At 37.9% G+C, this 15,735-nt stretch overlaps 4 protein-coding genes across 5 annotated transcripts; 2 read left to right on the plus strand and 2 right to left on the minus strand.

The window, feature by feature from the left end:
• Positions 1-1,854: 1,854 nt before the first annotated feature.
• Positions 1,855-3,511, plus strand: LOC125195392 (zinc finger MYM-type protein 1-like). The gene is made up of 4 exons (XM_048093544.1): positions 1,855-2,150; positions 2,208-2,304; positions 2,391-2,891; positions 2,987-3,511. The coding sequence occupies exons 1-4, from the start codon at positions 1,855-1,857 to the stop codon at positions 3,509-3,511; spliced, it is 1,419 nt and encodes a 472-aa protein (XP_047949501.1).
• Positions 3,512-4,288: 777 nt separating this feature from the next.
• On the minus strand, positions 4,289-4,990 carry LOC125195393. The gene has a single exon (XM_048093545.1). The coding sequence runs from the start codon at positions 4,988-4,990 to the stop codon at positions 4,289-4,291; it is 702 nt and encodes a 233-aa protein (XP_047949502.1).
• A 5,614-nt stretch (positions 4,991-10,604) lies between these two features.
• LOC125195824 lies at positions 10,605-12,293 on the plus strand. Of its 2 annotated transcripts, none has more exons than XM_048094076.1 (5): positions 10,605-10,923; positions 11,009-11,085; positions 11,526-11,637; positions 11,710-11,858; positions 12,093-12,293. In XM_048094076.1, the coding sequence occupies exons 1-4, from the start codon at positions 10,664-10,666 to the stop codon at positions 11,837-11,839; spliced, it is 579 nt and encodes a 192-aa protein (XP_047950033.1). In that variant the 5' UTR covers positions 10,605-10,663; the 3' UTR covers positions 11,840-11,858; positions 12,093-12,293. The 2 variants fall into 2 exon arrangements, with proteins under 2 accessions (XP_047950033.1, XP_047950032.1); XM_048094075.1 differs by having other exon boundaries at positions 10,606-10,923; positions 12,052-12,293.
• A 38-nt stretch (positions 12,294-12,331) lies between these two features.
• On the minus strand, positions 12,332-14,470 carry LOC125195823 (protein trichome birefringence-like 38). The gene is made up of 5 exons (XM_048094074.1): positions 14,029-14,470; positions 13,781-13,952; positions 13,118-13,293; positions 12,876-13,034; positions 12,332-12,792 (listed from the first exon to the last, which is right to left on the minus strand). Exons 1-5 carry the CDS (start codon positions 14,346-14,348, stop codon positions 12,501-12,503), a joined length of 1,119 nt encoding a protein of 372 aa, XP_047950031.1. The 5' UTR covers positions 14,349-14,470; the 3' UTR covers positions 12,332-12,500.
• Between the last annotated feature and the right edge of the window lie 1,265 nt (positions 14,471-15,735).

A 15,735-nucleotide genomic window follows, 5' to 3' on the forward strand; every position in this document is an offset into this window, starting at 1 on the left:
TTGAATTTCTTCAAGATCTACAATGTTGTGACCTTTTTCCTTTAAGACATAATTGTCTTCAAGAAACATCACATTCCTAGAGATTATCACCTTGTGATCTCCAGGGCAGTAGAATTCATATCCTTTAGTTTCTTTAGGATATCCCACAAAATAACATTTCTCACTTTTAGTTTCCAATTTATCAGTCATCATTTTCTTAACAAAAGCTGGACAACCCCAGGTCCGAATATGGTTAAGACTTGCTTTCTTGCCACACCATAACTCATATGGTGTTTTCTCGACTGATTTAGAGGGAACCCTATTTAGAATGTAAATAGCAGTCAATAAAGGGCATGACCCCATAGGAATAAAGGGAGACTGGCGAAGCTCATCATGGATCGAACCATATCTAATAATGTTCGATTTCTCCTTTCAGATACTCCATTCATTTGAGGTGTACCAGGAGGTGTCCAGTCTGACTGGATTCCATGTGACTTCAAGTAATCAAGAAATTCTCGGCTCAAGTATTCCCCTCCTCGGTCTGATCAAAGAGTCTTGATACTTTTTCCAAGTTGTTTCTCAACTTCACTCACACTTAAATTCTTTAAATTTATCGAAAGCCTCAGATTTATGCTTCATAAGATACACATATCCATACCTTGATAAATCATCAGTAAAAGTTATGAAGTACGAATAACCACCTCTTGCTTGAGTTGGAAACGGTCCACACACATCTGTGTGAATTAACTATAGCAAATCCTTAGCACGCACCCCTTTCCCAGAAAATGGTTTACTTGTCATTTTTCCTTTGAGACAGAATTCACAAGCTCCATATGATTCTAAATCAAATGAAGTGAGATAGTCTAACTTTCTCAATCTTGCTATTCTTTTCTCATTAATATGACCAAGTTTGCAATGCCATAGATAAGTTGCATTATTCGTATTACATAACTTAGGTCTTTTGTTTTGCACATTGAGAATATTTCGTTTGTATTCAAGCATATATAATCCATTTTCAAGAGTGGCATGTGAAGTATTTATAGACATATTTATCTCAATGACAAACATACCTGAGCTCCCACTTTCTGCACCTTGTGCCTTGAATTTTGGGCAGTCTCTCTTCCAGTGTCCCTTCTCATGACAGAAAAGACACTCATCCTTTGATGATTTCGACTTCTTCTTAACCCCTCCACTCTTAGGCTTTAGACCAACATCCTTATATGCTTTCTTCTTCTGTTGCTGCTTATTCTTCCCTTTGGAACAGGGACGGATGCAATGTAGATTGAGAAGGGGCAATTGCCCCAGCTCAACTTTCTATTAACATATATACATATATAAAATATTATTATTATTATTATTATATATTTCTAACACTAATTTTCCCCCTTCATTAAAAAAAAATTTAGTTATTTGCCTCTTCTCCTAATCACACCACGTATCCACTACAATAAAATATTTATTTTCCCTTTCCCCAAATTAAAATACACGTTTTTCACAAAGCCTTATAAATTAGAAAAAGACCTAATTTGTCTTCATTTGAAATTGAACTTTGAAGACAGCCTCAGCAGACAGCGGCGGAGGTAATTTTGGAGTTTGGATTGCTAAAACTAGATATTATACAAATAGAGAAAGAGTGTTGTGAACTGTAAAGCTAACTCTTATTACCAAAATTTAATGTATTTGGTATTAATTGTTCATTCTTGTTCAGTTGTTCTTATATGGAATATGTTTGTTTGTTCTTTGTAACTCTGTTAATTCTTCTAAAGTTCTAGTAATAGTCTTATGCATTGCACTCATCTAAAATTTTATCTTTATTTGTTTGATTGAATAACTGACTCACTAAATAAATCAAATATTTTGAATTGTTAGTAGAAGATGGAGAAATTTCTGAAAAGAAAATTAATGGTGGAAGGAACATCTTCACTCGGAAATAGAGCAAGTTATGATCTTTCAAAAAGACAACATGTGGAAATCAATTTGGATGGTCTACCTTCTGATCCTGGGCTTAGGAAGAGAATTTCCATTTATCATCCTAATGATCGTGATAGAATTAGAAGACACTATTTGCAACAAGGTCCATGTCAACCGAAGGGACATGATTTTCCTCAGAAAAAAATTGGCAACATATATCGACGATTTGTTCCAAAATGGTTTGAGGAGCATGGAAATTGGTTGGAATATAGTATTGAGAATGATGCTGCATTTTGTTTGTGTTGTTATCTGTATAGGCCTGATATTGGAGCACAAGCAGGTGGGGATGTATTTGTATCAGATGGTTATACTAATTGGAAGAAAAAAGAGAAGTTCAAAGAACATGTTGGAGAGGTCCAGATAGTGCACACAACAAAGCATGGAGAAATTGTGAGGATTTGATGAATCAACAACAACATATCCGATCTATTTTTATGAAGCAATCAACACAAGCACGAAATGATTATCGCACTCGCTTGACTGCTTTACTTGATTGCATCCGATTTCTTTTATCTCAAGGTCTTGCATTCCGTGGCGACAATGAATCAGAAGAGTCTGAAAATCATGGAAACATTCTTGAGCTTCTATACTTTCTTGGTGATCACAATGAGTATATAAAGAAGGTTATCTTGAGTAATGCACCGGGAAACCATAAAATGATAGCTCCTAGTATCCAGAAAGATCTTGTTCGTGCTTGTGCTATGGAGACTACTAGTGATATTCTTCGTGAGGTAGGTGATGAATTCTTTGCGATATTGCTTGATGAATCTCGTGATATTTCAGTGAAGGAACAGATGGAAGTTGCTCTTAGATTTGTCAATTCCCAAGGATGCGTTGTTGAAAGATTTCTTGGTATTGTTCACGTAGGAGACACCACAGCTTCCTCATTAAAAGTGGCTTTAGAAGGTTTGTTCTTGAAGCATAATTTGAGTTTGTCTAAAGTACGAGGCAAGGCTATGATGGGGTTAATGGGCTAAAGACACTAATATTGCAAGAGAACTCTTCTGCTTATTATGTTCATTGTTTTGCTCACCAGCTCCAATTAGCTCTCGTTGCCGTGGCTAAGAAAAAACCACAAGTTGCTGCTTTTTTTAACGTAGTGAATAATATCACTACTTTTGTTGGAGCTTCGTGCAAACGCAGAGATCTACTCATGGAGAAACAACTTGACAAACTTCAAGAAGCACTTGAAAGTGGTGAACTCTTAGTTGGAAAGGGTTCCAATCAAGAGAGAAGTCTTCAAAGAGCAGGTGATACACGATGGGGTTCTCATTATAGGTCATTGACAAATTTGTCGATTATGTTCTCTTCGGTTATTGAGGTTCTCCAAATTATTCAAGAGGATGGTGTTAAAGCTAGTCAGAGAGGTGAAGCATTTTCCATCTTAAGTGTTATGCCTACTTATGAATTTGCATTCATTTTGCACTTGATGATGACTATCTTGGGAATCACTAATCAGTTATCTTTAGCATTGCAAAGGAAAGATCAAGATATTGTGAATGCCATGGATATAGTTAGGGTGGAAAAACAACATTTACAAGATATGCGGGAAGAAGGATGAGAGTCTCTCTTGTGCGAAATATCTGTATTTTCCATGAAAAATGATATTGATATCATAAATATGGATGACAAATATGTGACTCCAGGACGACCTCAAAGGAAAGGAGAAGTTTTGATAAATTTGAATTACTTCCGGTTTGAGCTTTTCAATAGTGTTATCGATTGGCAAATTCAAGAGCTCAACAATCGCTTCAATGAGGTAAATACACATTTGCTTCTATGTGTGGCTTGTTTAAGCCCAAAGGATTCTTTTGCTGCTCTTGATAAGTCCAAATTGATAGAGCTTGCCCGCTGTTATCCATCGGAGTTCACAGAGTTTGATCTTCGGTCGCTTGATAAACAACTTGAGACTTACATTCGTGATTTAAGTTCACATAAAGAGTTCTCAAGTCTCAAAAGTATCGGAGATCTTTCTCAGAAGTTGGTTTCTACAAGAAAACATATTGTATATCCATTTGTTTATTTGCTCGTGAAGTTGGCGTTGGTATTACCGGTTGCAACGGCATCAGTGGAGAGAATTTTTTCAACTATGAAAATTGTGAAAACTCGCCTTCGCAATAAGATGGGAGACTCTTGGATGAATGATTGTTTGATTACATACATTGAGAAAGACATATTTTGTAAGGTTGATCGTAAAAGAATTTTGATTAGTTTTCAGGTTATGAGACCCCGTCGAGAACAGTTGTAATTCTTAGGTAACCTTAGTTAAGGGTCGATAAAATTTTGTCCTATATATTATAATATATTATATTTTTATTATATTTTTATATTTATTTATTTATATATTAATATTTTTGCCCCTCATACTATAATTTCCTGGATCCGTCCCTGCTTTGGAAGACTTCGCAGAAGAGCTCACTATGAGCACAGATTTGACCTTAGCAGTGGAAGACTCATAAGTCTTAAGCATGTTGTGCAACTCTGGCAGCCCAACCTTCATGTTGTTCATGTTGAAATTCACAATGAAATTCTCAAAACTACTAGGAAGAGACTGCAGAATTAGGTTTGTTGAGACATTTGCGGGGAGCATCGTTCCAATCGATGCTAACCTCTCAATCAAACCAATCATTTTCAGCACATGCTCAGAAACCTTGCCTCCATCATGAAGCTTGCACTTGAAGAGATCGCGAAGTATCTCATACTCCATAGTTTGAGCTTGTGAAGCATACAAACTCTCCAAGTGTTTAAGCATCTCATAGGGAAGCATGTGCTCATGTTGTCTTTGAAGTTCCAAACTCATGGATGACAGCATGATGCACTGAGCATCATTTGCATTTTCAACATATTTCTCATGAGCAGCAAAATCAAACGTAGCAAACTCAAAGGATTCCTTACTGGGAACGACACCAATTGGTTTGTCCAAGACATAATCAATTTTGTCATGCCTTAGCACCAAGCGCAAACAACGGAGCCAATCCGTGAAATTTGACCCAGTCAACTTGTGTGTTTCCATCAAACACTTGTAAGTCAAGTTTGACATTTTATCTGAACAGAAAAATACAATAAAAAGTAAATTAGAAAAGCATACAAAGATCACATTCGTATCACTAACCAAACAAGGGTTTATTGTATTGATTAGCTCCCACTAATTTTTAACATATATTATGTCCCCCAAACATAAAAAAACGAATTTATATCAAATATAAATTTTAGTGGTTCAAGATCAAAGTCCATATTATCGCAGCCCCTACTTTGGCTGATCACTACAATAATATTACAAGGTAGGCCTCCAAGCCAATTGCAACAACTATTTTGCAATTCTTGGTTTATTAATCCAATTAATATGCATCCATAAACTATTTAGATCGCTTTAGCTTCACTAAACAATTTAAGTAAGTCAACCCCATCACACGATGTCAACCATGCATCTATGAATGAGCCTAGGCCTTGTGGATTTAGAGTAAACGCTTTGGCGTAAAACTCGTGGTCGAAAAGGCTAGGAACATCAAACAATTATGATGGACGATGCATTTATTTCAAAAACAAGACTTATATTTTATGGGAAAGAGTGCGATACTAGTTATGTGAGCATAATATCCAATATTAAATTTTAAACAATTACTGAGCGCCGCCTACCCAGACATAGTATAACACGGACTACAAATACTGGGCGCCCCCTACCCAGACATAGTATACACGGACTACACATACTGGGCGCCGCCTACCCAGACAATAAAATGGTCTCTAACTACTATAGTTAAAATAAATAAGCATAAAAAAAATAGCATGCTTATCACATAGGATATCAAATAATGCCCAATAAATAAAATCAAATTTTATTTTCTAATTAAATGTGGATTTAAAATTATATTAATTCTAAATTAATATAATATTGTTGTTTCCAAATTAACAGCGATTGCAAATTACTATTTGCAAATCAGTAACAAGTTTGTCTGTGTAATTGAAGTTTGTATTATTAATTCCAAATTAACATTAAATCATTAGCCTAGCTTTTAATATTTCTCAATTCTACTGAAAAATAGTAGCCAAGCTGCAATTCTGGAATCTGCTCCTTTTAAGGAAGCCCAACAAATCTACAAAACCCAACAATCCACAACCCCTAACCCAGCCCGAAGACAAGGCCCAAAACCCGTTAGGGTCAGGTTGTGATGCCGCTGTCTGGTTTCTTCCACTGTGCTTCCGGTGACTGAAACACAATTCCAAAGGTTTCCAGTACTGTAAAACTTTAATTTTCGGAAGATAGCAAGTCCTTTTGATTTCAAATATATATGTTGGTTTCATATTTAAAATAGAAAAAGATTCAATATGACCTTTCAAAATATTTTAATGAAAACTGGTCTCAAAACTTGCGAGTTGTTTTCGAATTTTTTTAAAGCATCACAATATGTTCAAAATACTATTGGACGAATTTTAAAACCAAAACTTCATAGTCTAACTTTAGTTTTGCAACAAGATTTTCACAAACCTTTAATTCGATTATTCTAAATTCACGAATTAAACAACAATTTCAAAATATGAAATCTAATTTTATTCCACAGATCAAGTCATAGTTTTAATTTCAAAAATCACTCCACAAATTATTAGACTACAAAAACAATTATGAATCGGGCCCTGGGCTCTGATACCACTGTTGGGAATTCTTGTAATCATCTAATGAGCGCAGCGGAAATTTGCATACAAGAATAACAGATCTAGATTCATAATGATATTGCACGTTGAGCATGTAAAACACAACGGAACTAAATCTTATTTGTTGTGTTGTTTTCTTCTGCGATTGAATCCTGCAAGTTGAATTCACTACTATCGAGGTCCACGTGCAATCCAATCCGATGCAGGAACTATCCCGGTACAATTGCTCCGTACAAGAATGCTAGGAATTCTCTCTACAAAGCTTTACGTATTTTCTCTCTAATGTTACGCTATTTCTCATGTCCCACAATGGAGAATAAATAACCATTATATAAATGAAGAGTCACTAGGGTTTCATGATTGTTGGGCATATGGACTATTATAATTATAGCCCAACTGTAATTACTTAATCCATATTAATCTAATTCTAGCCCATTTCCTTTCAACCTCCAAACGATCATTGCTTTCTTGCTATGCGCAATACTTGTGCGCATAAATTCGGCAAACATTTGAGCAAATTGTTCTGGTTTCGTTGGTTTTTCATCGTTTTCTGACATGGTTTTCTGGTTTTGACAGGATCTGCCGGGTTTTGGTTAAGAAGTTTGAGATTGGTCCGAGACAGTGATGAGACTACTCTGAGTCTCACCCATGCTCTAACACCATCTTGAATTGTGTATCAGCCATGGCTAGGAAGAATAGAGGAGAACATGAGTGTTTATTGTATATAGCTTGATAACTTCTATTCACATTCTGTCACCTTTTATAGGTGTTACACGGCTATATACAAGGAATGATATCAATGGTATCAATCTACCTTTAATGCTATCAATTACTTCCCCTAATTGTATCAATTTATTTTTGGAGTATCAATGTGATTGACATCCCATATTCCTTGTTTAACACTCTCCCTCAAGTTGAGTGGTGGGATCCCCAAAACTCAACTTGCTTAGTACACTCGTGAAGCTCTTCGAGTTTACCGCTTTGGTGAGAATATCTGCCAATCGATCCTCAGACCGAACAAAGGGTAGTTCCACAGCACCACTCTCGATATTTTCTTTGACGAAGTGCCTATCAACTTCAACATGTTTGGTTCTATCGTGTTGTACTGGATTCTCATATATGCTGATCGCTGCTTTATTGTCACAAAAAAGTTGGCTCATATTTGGGGCAAGTCCAATTTCTCTCATCAATCTTCGTAGCCACAAGATCTCCATTAGCCCACTTTTGATTCCTCTGAATTCTGCTTCAGCACTGGATAATGCGACCACCTTTTGTTTCTTGCTCCTCCAGGTGACTAGATTACCTTCGACAAAGGTAAAATAGTCTGTTGTTAATAGGGGTGAGCATTCGGGTTTCGGTTCGGTTTTTTGCCTAAACCGAACTGAACCCGAAAAACCAAAATTTGGTCAAAACTGAAACTGAACCGAAACCGAACCGAAACTGAAAACCCGAAAAACCGAAAACCAAACTTTAAAAACCGAATAAAACCGAAAAACCAAAATTTTTTGAAATTTCAAAAACCCAAAACCTAAAACCGAAAAACAGAATTAAATTGAAATGAGCATGAATTTGAGTTTGAAACAGGGACCACTGCCCAGTATATTTCACCTGATTATACACACTATCAATTGAAATTCTCTATAACAAAACAGTGTATCAATAGAAACGAAGCATACTCTTTTGTGAATTTTAATGAATTATTTGGTAGTAAGTGTAGCACCAATGCCCAACGCTCTGAATCCACACTTCTATTTGGCATCTACCTTTGGCTTTCACCAATTGATGCTACGGCACAAAGCTATGACGATTTGGAGGTAAGCATGAAATACATAGAGGAGGGAACTGGAGGCGTCGGCGTGGGTGGCTGGAGGGCGTGGGTGGCCGGCTGGAGCTTTGGAGGTGGAGAGATGGAGGCTAGGGTAAGAAGGATTGGACTTTGGAGTTTGGAGGCGGTAGTCAGAACTCAAAGTGTTAGGCGTTCTTTTCTATTAGGGTTTAGAATTAGTTTTAAAATAATAAAATATATATAAACATATATTTATATATATAATATTAAAATATAATTCGGTTATTCGGTTTTATTTTTCATCCGAACCGAACCGAACCGAAAAACCGATTTTTTTGTATTTTCAAAATCGAACCGAACCGAAAAACCGAAAAAACCGAACCAAATTTTAAAATTTCGGTTTGGTTCGGTTCGGATATTTGATTTTTGGATTTTTTGCTCACCCCTAGCTGTTGATTTCCTATTGCACCGGTGGCGGGTTGTTCTTGACTTTTCTCTCTTGCCACCATTCGGGGTAGCCGTGTAGTTCAAAGCATGTCTCTCGCGTGTGCTTTTTCTTTCCACAGTGGCTGCACACCAGTTTCGACTTGTCTTCCTCCGGTAGTCGGCTCCAGTTTCCACCATTTCCGCCGCTGCCTCGTTGGATAGGATTGCGGTGTGCTGCTTGATTTTGCCACGGTTGGGTCACTGCCGATCCAACCCTGATTCCTTGTGTGACGGAGTCTCTTGTTTGTAAGACGGCTGATCTGGCGTCTTCTCGCCGAAGGATGGCATATGCGGCCTCCACCGAGGGAAGCGGTTCCTGTCTTAGTATCTTCTTTTTTATGCTCTCGTATTTTCCGTTTAGGGCTACGAGTAACTGGAACAATCTCTGTTGTTGTTTCTAGGTGTTGTATATTTCAATATCCTCGACATACTTCATCCGATTTGGTTGTCTCCGATCTATAGAGATCCATAGATCGTTCAAAGTCGTCCATATGTCCTCCAAGGTTTCATCTTTCTGTTTTAATGTTATTGCTCTTGCATACAGGTCGTATACCTGAATCTTGTCGCCTCCGCTTGCGTAGGTGACCTCCAGACTGATCCATATATCTTTGGCTGTTGGATATTGGGTCAGACGACCGACTAGTTTCTGCTCCACATTCTGGATTAACCACGTAAATACGCAGTGGTCGACTTGGTGCCATCTCTCGAAAGCTTGGTCGATCCTTGCCGGAGGGGTTGGGACTCCCGTGATGTGAGATATCAATCCCCTCCCGCTGATTGCAGCTTTCATGAGAACAACCCAAGTAGTGTAATTCTCACCATTTAATTTTTCTCCAATAATTAATGGTGAAGACTCGAAACTGTAAGATTCAGACTTTTGGTTTGGTGGAGAGTCTGTGGGGATCATTGCTTTCTTGCTATGCGCAATACTTGTGCGCATAAATTCGGCAAACATTTGAGCAAATTGTTCTGGTTTCGTTGGTTTTTCATGGTTTTCTGACATGGTTTTCTGGTTTTGACAGGATCTGCCGGGTTTTGGTTAAGAAGTTTGAGATTGGTCCGAGACAGTGATGAGACTACTCTGAGTCTCACCCATGCTCTAACACCATCTTGAATTGTGTATCAGCCATGGCTAGGAAGAATAGAGGAGAACATGAGTGTTTATTGTATATAGCTTGATAACTTCTATTCACATTCTGTCACTTTTTATAGGTGTTACACGGCTACATAGAAGGAATGATATCAATGGTATCAATCTACCTTCAATGCTATCAATTACTTCCCCTAATTGTATCAACTTATTTTTGGAGTATCAATGTGATTGGCATCCCATAATCTTTCCTTGTTTAACAAAAGATGCATCTCACTCGCATCCACACTTGATAGTTCAATTCCGATCTACGTTACAAACAATATTTTAATTAATGTAAACATAAACAACAACAAGAAATTATACGTAACTTATATAATTAAGGTGTTTAGGGAGCCAACAGTAGTAACTGAAATTGTATGAGAGATCATTTGGCTTTCTTTCAACGATAAAACGCATTCGAATTATCGATACAAGTTAATCTTAAGTAATCGAATAGACCTAAAGAAAGCCCCTTAGGATTTTGAGCCCAAAAAGGTATAGGCCCATTTGGATCGAGCCCAATTGATAGGCCCATTTGGATTTTGAGCCCAAAATGTAAAAACTATTTCGTCTTCTTCTATTTGGGCGGAGAGTTCGAGTTTCGAGCCCAGTAATTACAGCAGAGCTCTCATCGTTTTCAATTTTCATAGCAAAAGGCTATGACGTCTCTTTTGATTGGTGGAGGAATCACTGTGAAGCCCCCAATTCCATTTTCCTCATCAAGTTTAGCTTCCTTCAATTTCGCAATCCCCTCTTTTCCACATATTAAATCGATTACTATTTCACGGAATCTGAAACTGGTAGCTGCTGCTTCTCCCATGGCGAGTCAGCAGAGCTCAGTCGAAGCGCCTACTTCTGTCCCCGATTCTTCCATCAAGCTCCTATTTGTCGAAATGGGCGTCGGTTACGATCAGCACGGGTGCCTCCTCCTCTCTCTCCCTCGCTCGATTTTATGATTATGCCGCGAATTTTCTGATTCTAGTTTTTATGTAAATGAAAAACAGACAGGATATTACATCAGCGGCAATGCGGGCTTGTAGAGATGCCATTTCCTCCAATTCAATTCCTGCTTTCAGAAGAGGTAAATGATGCTAAAGTTATTTTCTTTCTTCCTTTTGTTTTCTGTTGATTTTGAATTGGATTGATCCCCTTTATGACGAGTTCTGAGTTGAACCCTAGATTATTGTTATTTTGTGAACTAATTGATTTTCAATTTCAAATGGGATGTTTGAACTTTTTTGTAGCTTGTTGTAGGCACATGGAATCAAATGGGGTGTTTGAACTCTATAATTTTTTGTAGACATATGGAACTCTATTAGTTGATTTTCAAATGGGATGTTTGAACTCTATTTGTAGCTTGTTTATGGCCTTTGTTCACATAAACTATAAGATTAAACGTGTGTATGATGTATCACTATGAAACTGTCACTATCTTAGCTGTATTTGCTTACTAGCAGATAGGGAGTGCTTTTCTTTTCATTCTTTATGACTGTTTTGGTTGTGCTTGCGCGTGGTGGTTAGGTTCGATACCCGGTGTTTCATTTGCCGAGATGAAACTGCAGATTAAATTGGGAGTCCCTCGACCTCTTCAGCATTTGTTGGATATCAGTAAGGTCAAGTCAGTTTTTCCTTAGTAAGTAACTGCACCTTTTCGACTTATCCACCTGTTTCTGCACGTGTGTTTTGATTGTTTATACTTCAACAGTGGAGCGATAATGAATGTTGAAGTTGCGGATGGTGGACTGATATGCTCAAGTGGTGTGGAAGTTGAGGAAATGGGAGACAAGAATGACAATTGCTACATTGTCAATGCGGCTGTCTATGTTGGCTACTAATTAAGTTGATGTGTACAAGGTTTGTTTCTCCTTTCCTTCAAGCATGCTGATAAACATGTTCAATCGAACCAATTCTAAATCAGTTGCCTCGTGTTGAAGAAAATCATTACCCCGTCTAATTGCAGATGTACTAATCAATCAAGATCAAAGTAATACGGAGTAGTTTTTTTCATTTGCTGCTATGCTAATTCAGTTCTTGCTATATCTTATAGCTCATGTGTAACGGACTATCGACAATTTCTTACCTGAACAGAAGTGGTGCTGCTGCACAGACAAGTTGGCTGCAAGTCTCAGGCAACATAAGGGGGCTCCATTTTTCGTTCCACCTTGTCTTCATTGTATTTAGATGGACAGCATATACTCTGTTTTTAGTTGTTGCACTGTCTGATTTCAATCAGTTTTCGCTGTAATAAAACGGTTGATGGTTGTTTTGATGGAACATCACATTCAGTTATATGCTACTATGTTGTTTCCACCATATCAACATCAACAGAAATTAAAAACCATTTCCTATTCATGCAATCAGTGAATATTTTTACACTTTGAATATATTGTATTTCCCACTTATTGCTTCAATCAAACTAATGACAAATTCACATTTGGTTGTTTCTCAGTCACCCTAAAGCAGAGGGAAAATGCAACTAATTATAGACAGACAAGCTCACATAACTAGAGCTGCATAGAGCAGCTGGTTCCACGTATCCGGCAACCCAGGGAGGCACCAATGGCTGCAATCGACCCCTGCATGATCGCCACTATAAGCAGACGGATGGGCATCCTTCCTCAGCTGAGACAGAAACGTAATATCCAGCAAATACACGGGCTTCTGCATCCTGCTCAACACTCTGTTAACAACCTCCACCTCCGCTGGCGTCCCCCCTGGATATGTCGACCCCTCCAGAGGCTGCTGCTCGCCGTTACAGTTCTTTGACGCCGCCTTCCAGTCCCTACCTCTGCCAAAACAAAACCGGCCCACTTTTAGCCATAATTTCGACTACCCTGAGACAGATCATGCACTATCTGAGTATTAACTTACTGATAATGAGTGGGAGAGATCCCCTGGAAGAACACTCTCGTCTTGGTGGGATCGACGTTGAGATCAACCCAGCGTCCCCACGTTGTCAACCCTTTGTAAAAGGCCACCAGGCGGTTCATGTCCTTGGACACGGTGGAGCCATCTTGTATGTAGTCCCATCTGCAACCACAACCATACATCACACTTCCGTACGAGCTCATTCACAAAACTTAATCATACATGAGTGTAATCAAATTACATACGCTTGATCATCGCCTTTGTGAGTCCACCAATGCCATGTGTTGAACACAAGCATGTCCATCCCTCTCCACGCATTCCCTTGCTGAATCGAATCCAGCTTCAGCACCCTCCCGATATTCTCCCTCGTTATGTCAACCAGGTACGGTGATCGGTACAACAGTATTGTAACTCCATAATCCTGAAAACATCAATAAAAACAGTTAAACCTGTCAAAATCTACAAGTACAAACACCAACTTGCTCATTCTGCTTTTTTGAATATTCTTCAATGGCGGCCAGTAAAGAACTCAATAAACCAAAAAGGTTGTATTAAATGGTGTTGAGCTTAGGCTGGCAAAGGAGAAATATTTATTGTTACAGAGGTGGAGATTAGGCCATTGTGGCCCCTTTGACAGACCATCCATTTAATTTCTCCTACAAATCTAGTTTATTCAGTTAATGATTTCCTTTTTTATCACCAATTTCTCCAAATCTTGAGCATCAGATTCTCCTAACTTCCTAATGATGACAAAGTTTCCAACTTTATCAGATTATACTCAACCTCACTAAAGAAAGATGCTAATCATGGTCAAACATGAGAAAAAAAACATTAAAAATCTTATCTTGAAAAACAAAAGAACAAAAAATCATTACACTAACTAAAAAAAGATGAGATTTTTAACTGACCAAGAATGTCACAGAAGAAAGGGTGCCTTGTCTAACATAGTTGTATTTGGAATTTGGAGCAGCTGCATAAATCATACAAGCCAAAGACTGCCATTGATTCAAACTCAGTGAATCACCCACAAACATAATCTTCTTCCCACTCCATCTCTTGAGAAAATCCAACCCATCAAACCTGAAAAAAGTTAAAAAATTGGGTTAAAAATGTGTTCTTGAAAAACACAGAAACAAACATGGATGTGTGTGTGAACCTGGGAGGGTTGCAGGAGTCGGGCTGCCAGGAGAATTTGAGGAACTGCTTATCGGGTCGGCCGTATTTGATGCAGTCGAATTCCGGGTCGATGAACGGGCAGCCCGAGGACTGGTAGAGAGGGTAGGAGGGATCCGGGACCCATTTTCCTTGGAAGAGGTTGCAGGAAGTGAGCAATGCTTTGTTTCTGGTTGTTGTGTTTGTGCTTGAGAGCTTTGCTGAAGCAGAAGGGAGTGGCAGTAGCAAAAGTGGCAGCAGCACTAAAAACAAGGCTTCAAGAATGAGGAGGGGTTGTCGGTGATTGAAAGAAGAGAAGGGCATTGTGTGAAAGTGTTTTTGGGAGTGGGGGAAAGAAAACAAAAGATGTGAAGAAAAAGCTGGCTATTTCAAAATCATGTCTTGATAGTTCATAATATATGTAGAGGGAGGGGGGTGGGGTGGGTTCACATGGTGTATTTAGCGTAATGCCGAGGAGGAAATGGAGATTGAAGAGTTGGAAATTGTTGGAAGTATTTGAGTGGGAAAAGGTGGGGTGTGTGGGATCACTGGGATGTGTCTTTTTTTGTACATTTGGTAGCACAGACTGTTAAAGGTTTTTGGAGGCTAATTTGTTGCTTTTTTTCATGAAAAGAAAAATGGGTTTGTTTTGTTTTGTTTTGTATTTTGGTTGGCGCGCATGTCACGGGATTTTCAATAAACATTCTATTTCTCGTTTGTTTTCTTGGAATTCAACTGAGGTGAATATAAATATAGGCACCGATTTCATTCCTGAATAATGCAACTTCTTGTTTTTGGGATGTTTTTCTACTACTTTAGTGAATTTATGCATTTGCTTTTAGTCCACATGTGGTGAGTAATTATGAGGCCTGATGAAGATAGTTACTACTACTACTACTTGAGAGCACTGAGCTATAGGGTATTTTTTTTGAGAAAGTTTCCAATATAGTAAGTTGAGAAAGTAGGATAACAAAGAGAGAAGAGAAGAGTAAAACTTAGCCACGCAGAGACAGTTTTTGAGGTGGGGTTGGAGGCAGCTGCGACGATGGGGCTCACAACACGCACTCGTACTTGTCCCGTGCCCACTCACCCAAGAGCCGCAACTGAGGCACGCACGATGCTTTTTAATTTTAGCATAATTAAATGATTATTGTTGGATCAAATATAACTAAAAACATTGAGATACATAATTTATATGGAAGTATATAAGTAGTCAATTAGATATAATTAAAAAATAAAATTATGACAGTAAAATCTACTACTGAATAGTTACAATAAAGAATGACCTTTGGAAATAATTATATTTAAAAAACTTACTAATATATGACACTATTGTGAAGAAGCCCCCAAATCTAAACTTTGAGAAAGAAGTCACTCCAAAATTGAAGTTTGAGGAGGAAAATTATGCTATTTTTATTCTAATTTTGAAAGAGTGTATTCAATTTGTCATTTTTTAAACAACAAAAAGTTGAAACTATTTCTCCCCTTACCCGTATATTTTGTCCAAACGAAACAACTTTTATGAGAGTGGGACAAGTCTATAATACTCTGTAGACTTGTATTTGACTTTAACCAAAAGATTTTACCCCAATTAAATTAACCTTTCCACTACCTAGTTTATATGCATACCGACATGCAAGTTGTACGTGTACAAGTTTCATTTTTCTCTTGTGTACTATTGATTTTTTTTTAACATGACAAAGTTTTTTTT

This window comes from Salvia hispanica, chromosome 6, assembly GCF_023119035.1.
Source record: "Salvia hispanica cultivar TCC Black 2014 chromosome 6, UniMelb_Shisp_WGS_1.0, whole genome shotgun sequence".
NCBI lineage: Eukaryota > Viridiplantae > Streptophyta > Magnoliopsida > Lamiales > Lamiaceae > Salvia > Salvia hispanica.

Excerpts from the sequence above, each read along its gene's own strand:
- LOC125195393 (XM_048093545.1), bottom strand. The coding sequence starts at position 4,990 with ATGTCAAACTTGACTTACAAGTGTTTGATGGAAACACACAAGTTGACT.
- LOC125195392 (XM_048093544.1), top strand. The coding sequence starts at position 1,855 with ATGGAGAAATTTCTGAAAAGAAAATTAATGGTGGAAGGAACATCTTCA. Across the intron at positions 2,305-2,390 it reads TCAAAGAACATGTTGGAGAG|CAATCAACACAAGCACGAAA; the intron begins GTCCAGATAGTG and ends ATTTTTATGAAG. Across the intron at positions 2,892-2,986 it reads ATAATTTGAGTTTGTCTAAA|CTCCAATTAGCTCTCGTTGC; the intron begins GTACGAGGCAAG and ends TTTGCTCACCAG.
- LOC125195823 (XM_048094074.1), bottom strand. The coding sequence starts at position 14,348 with ATGCCCTTCTCTTCTTTCAATCACCGACAACCCCTCCTCATTCTTGAA. Across the intron at positions 13,294-13,780 it reads TTTCTTCTGTGACATTCTTG|GATTATGGAGTTACAATACT; the intron begins GTCAGTTAAAAA and ends TGATGTTTTCAG. Across the intron at positions 12,793-12,875 it reads ATCTCTCCCACTCATTATCA|AGGTAGGGACTGGAAGGCGG; the intron begins GTAAGTTAATAC and ends TTGTTTTGGCAG.
- LOC125195824 (XM_048094076.1), top strand. The coding sequence starts at position 10,664 with ATGACGTCTCTTTTGATTGGTGGAGGAATCACTGTGAAGCCCCCAATT. Across the intron at positions 11,086-11,525 it reads AATTCCTGCTTTCAGAAGAG|GTTCGATACCCGGTGTTTCA; the intron begins GTAAATGATGCT and ends CGTGGTGGTTAG. Across the intron at positions 11,638-11,709 it reads GTCAAGTCAGTTTTTCCTTA|TGGAGCGATAATGAATGTTG; the intron begins GTAAGTAACTGC and ends ATACTTCAACAG.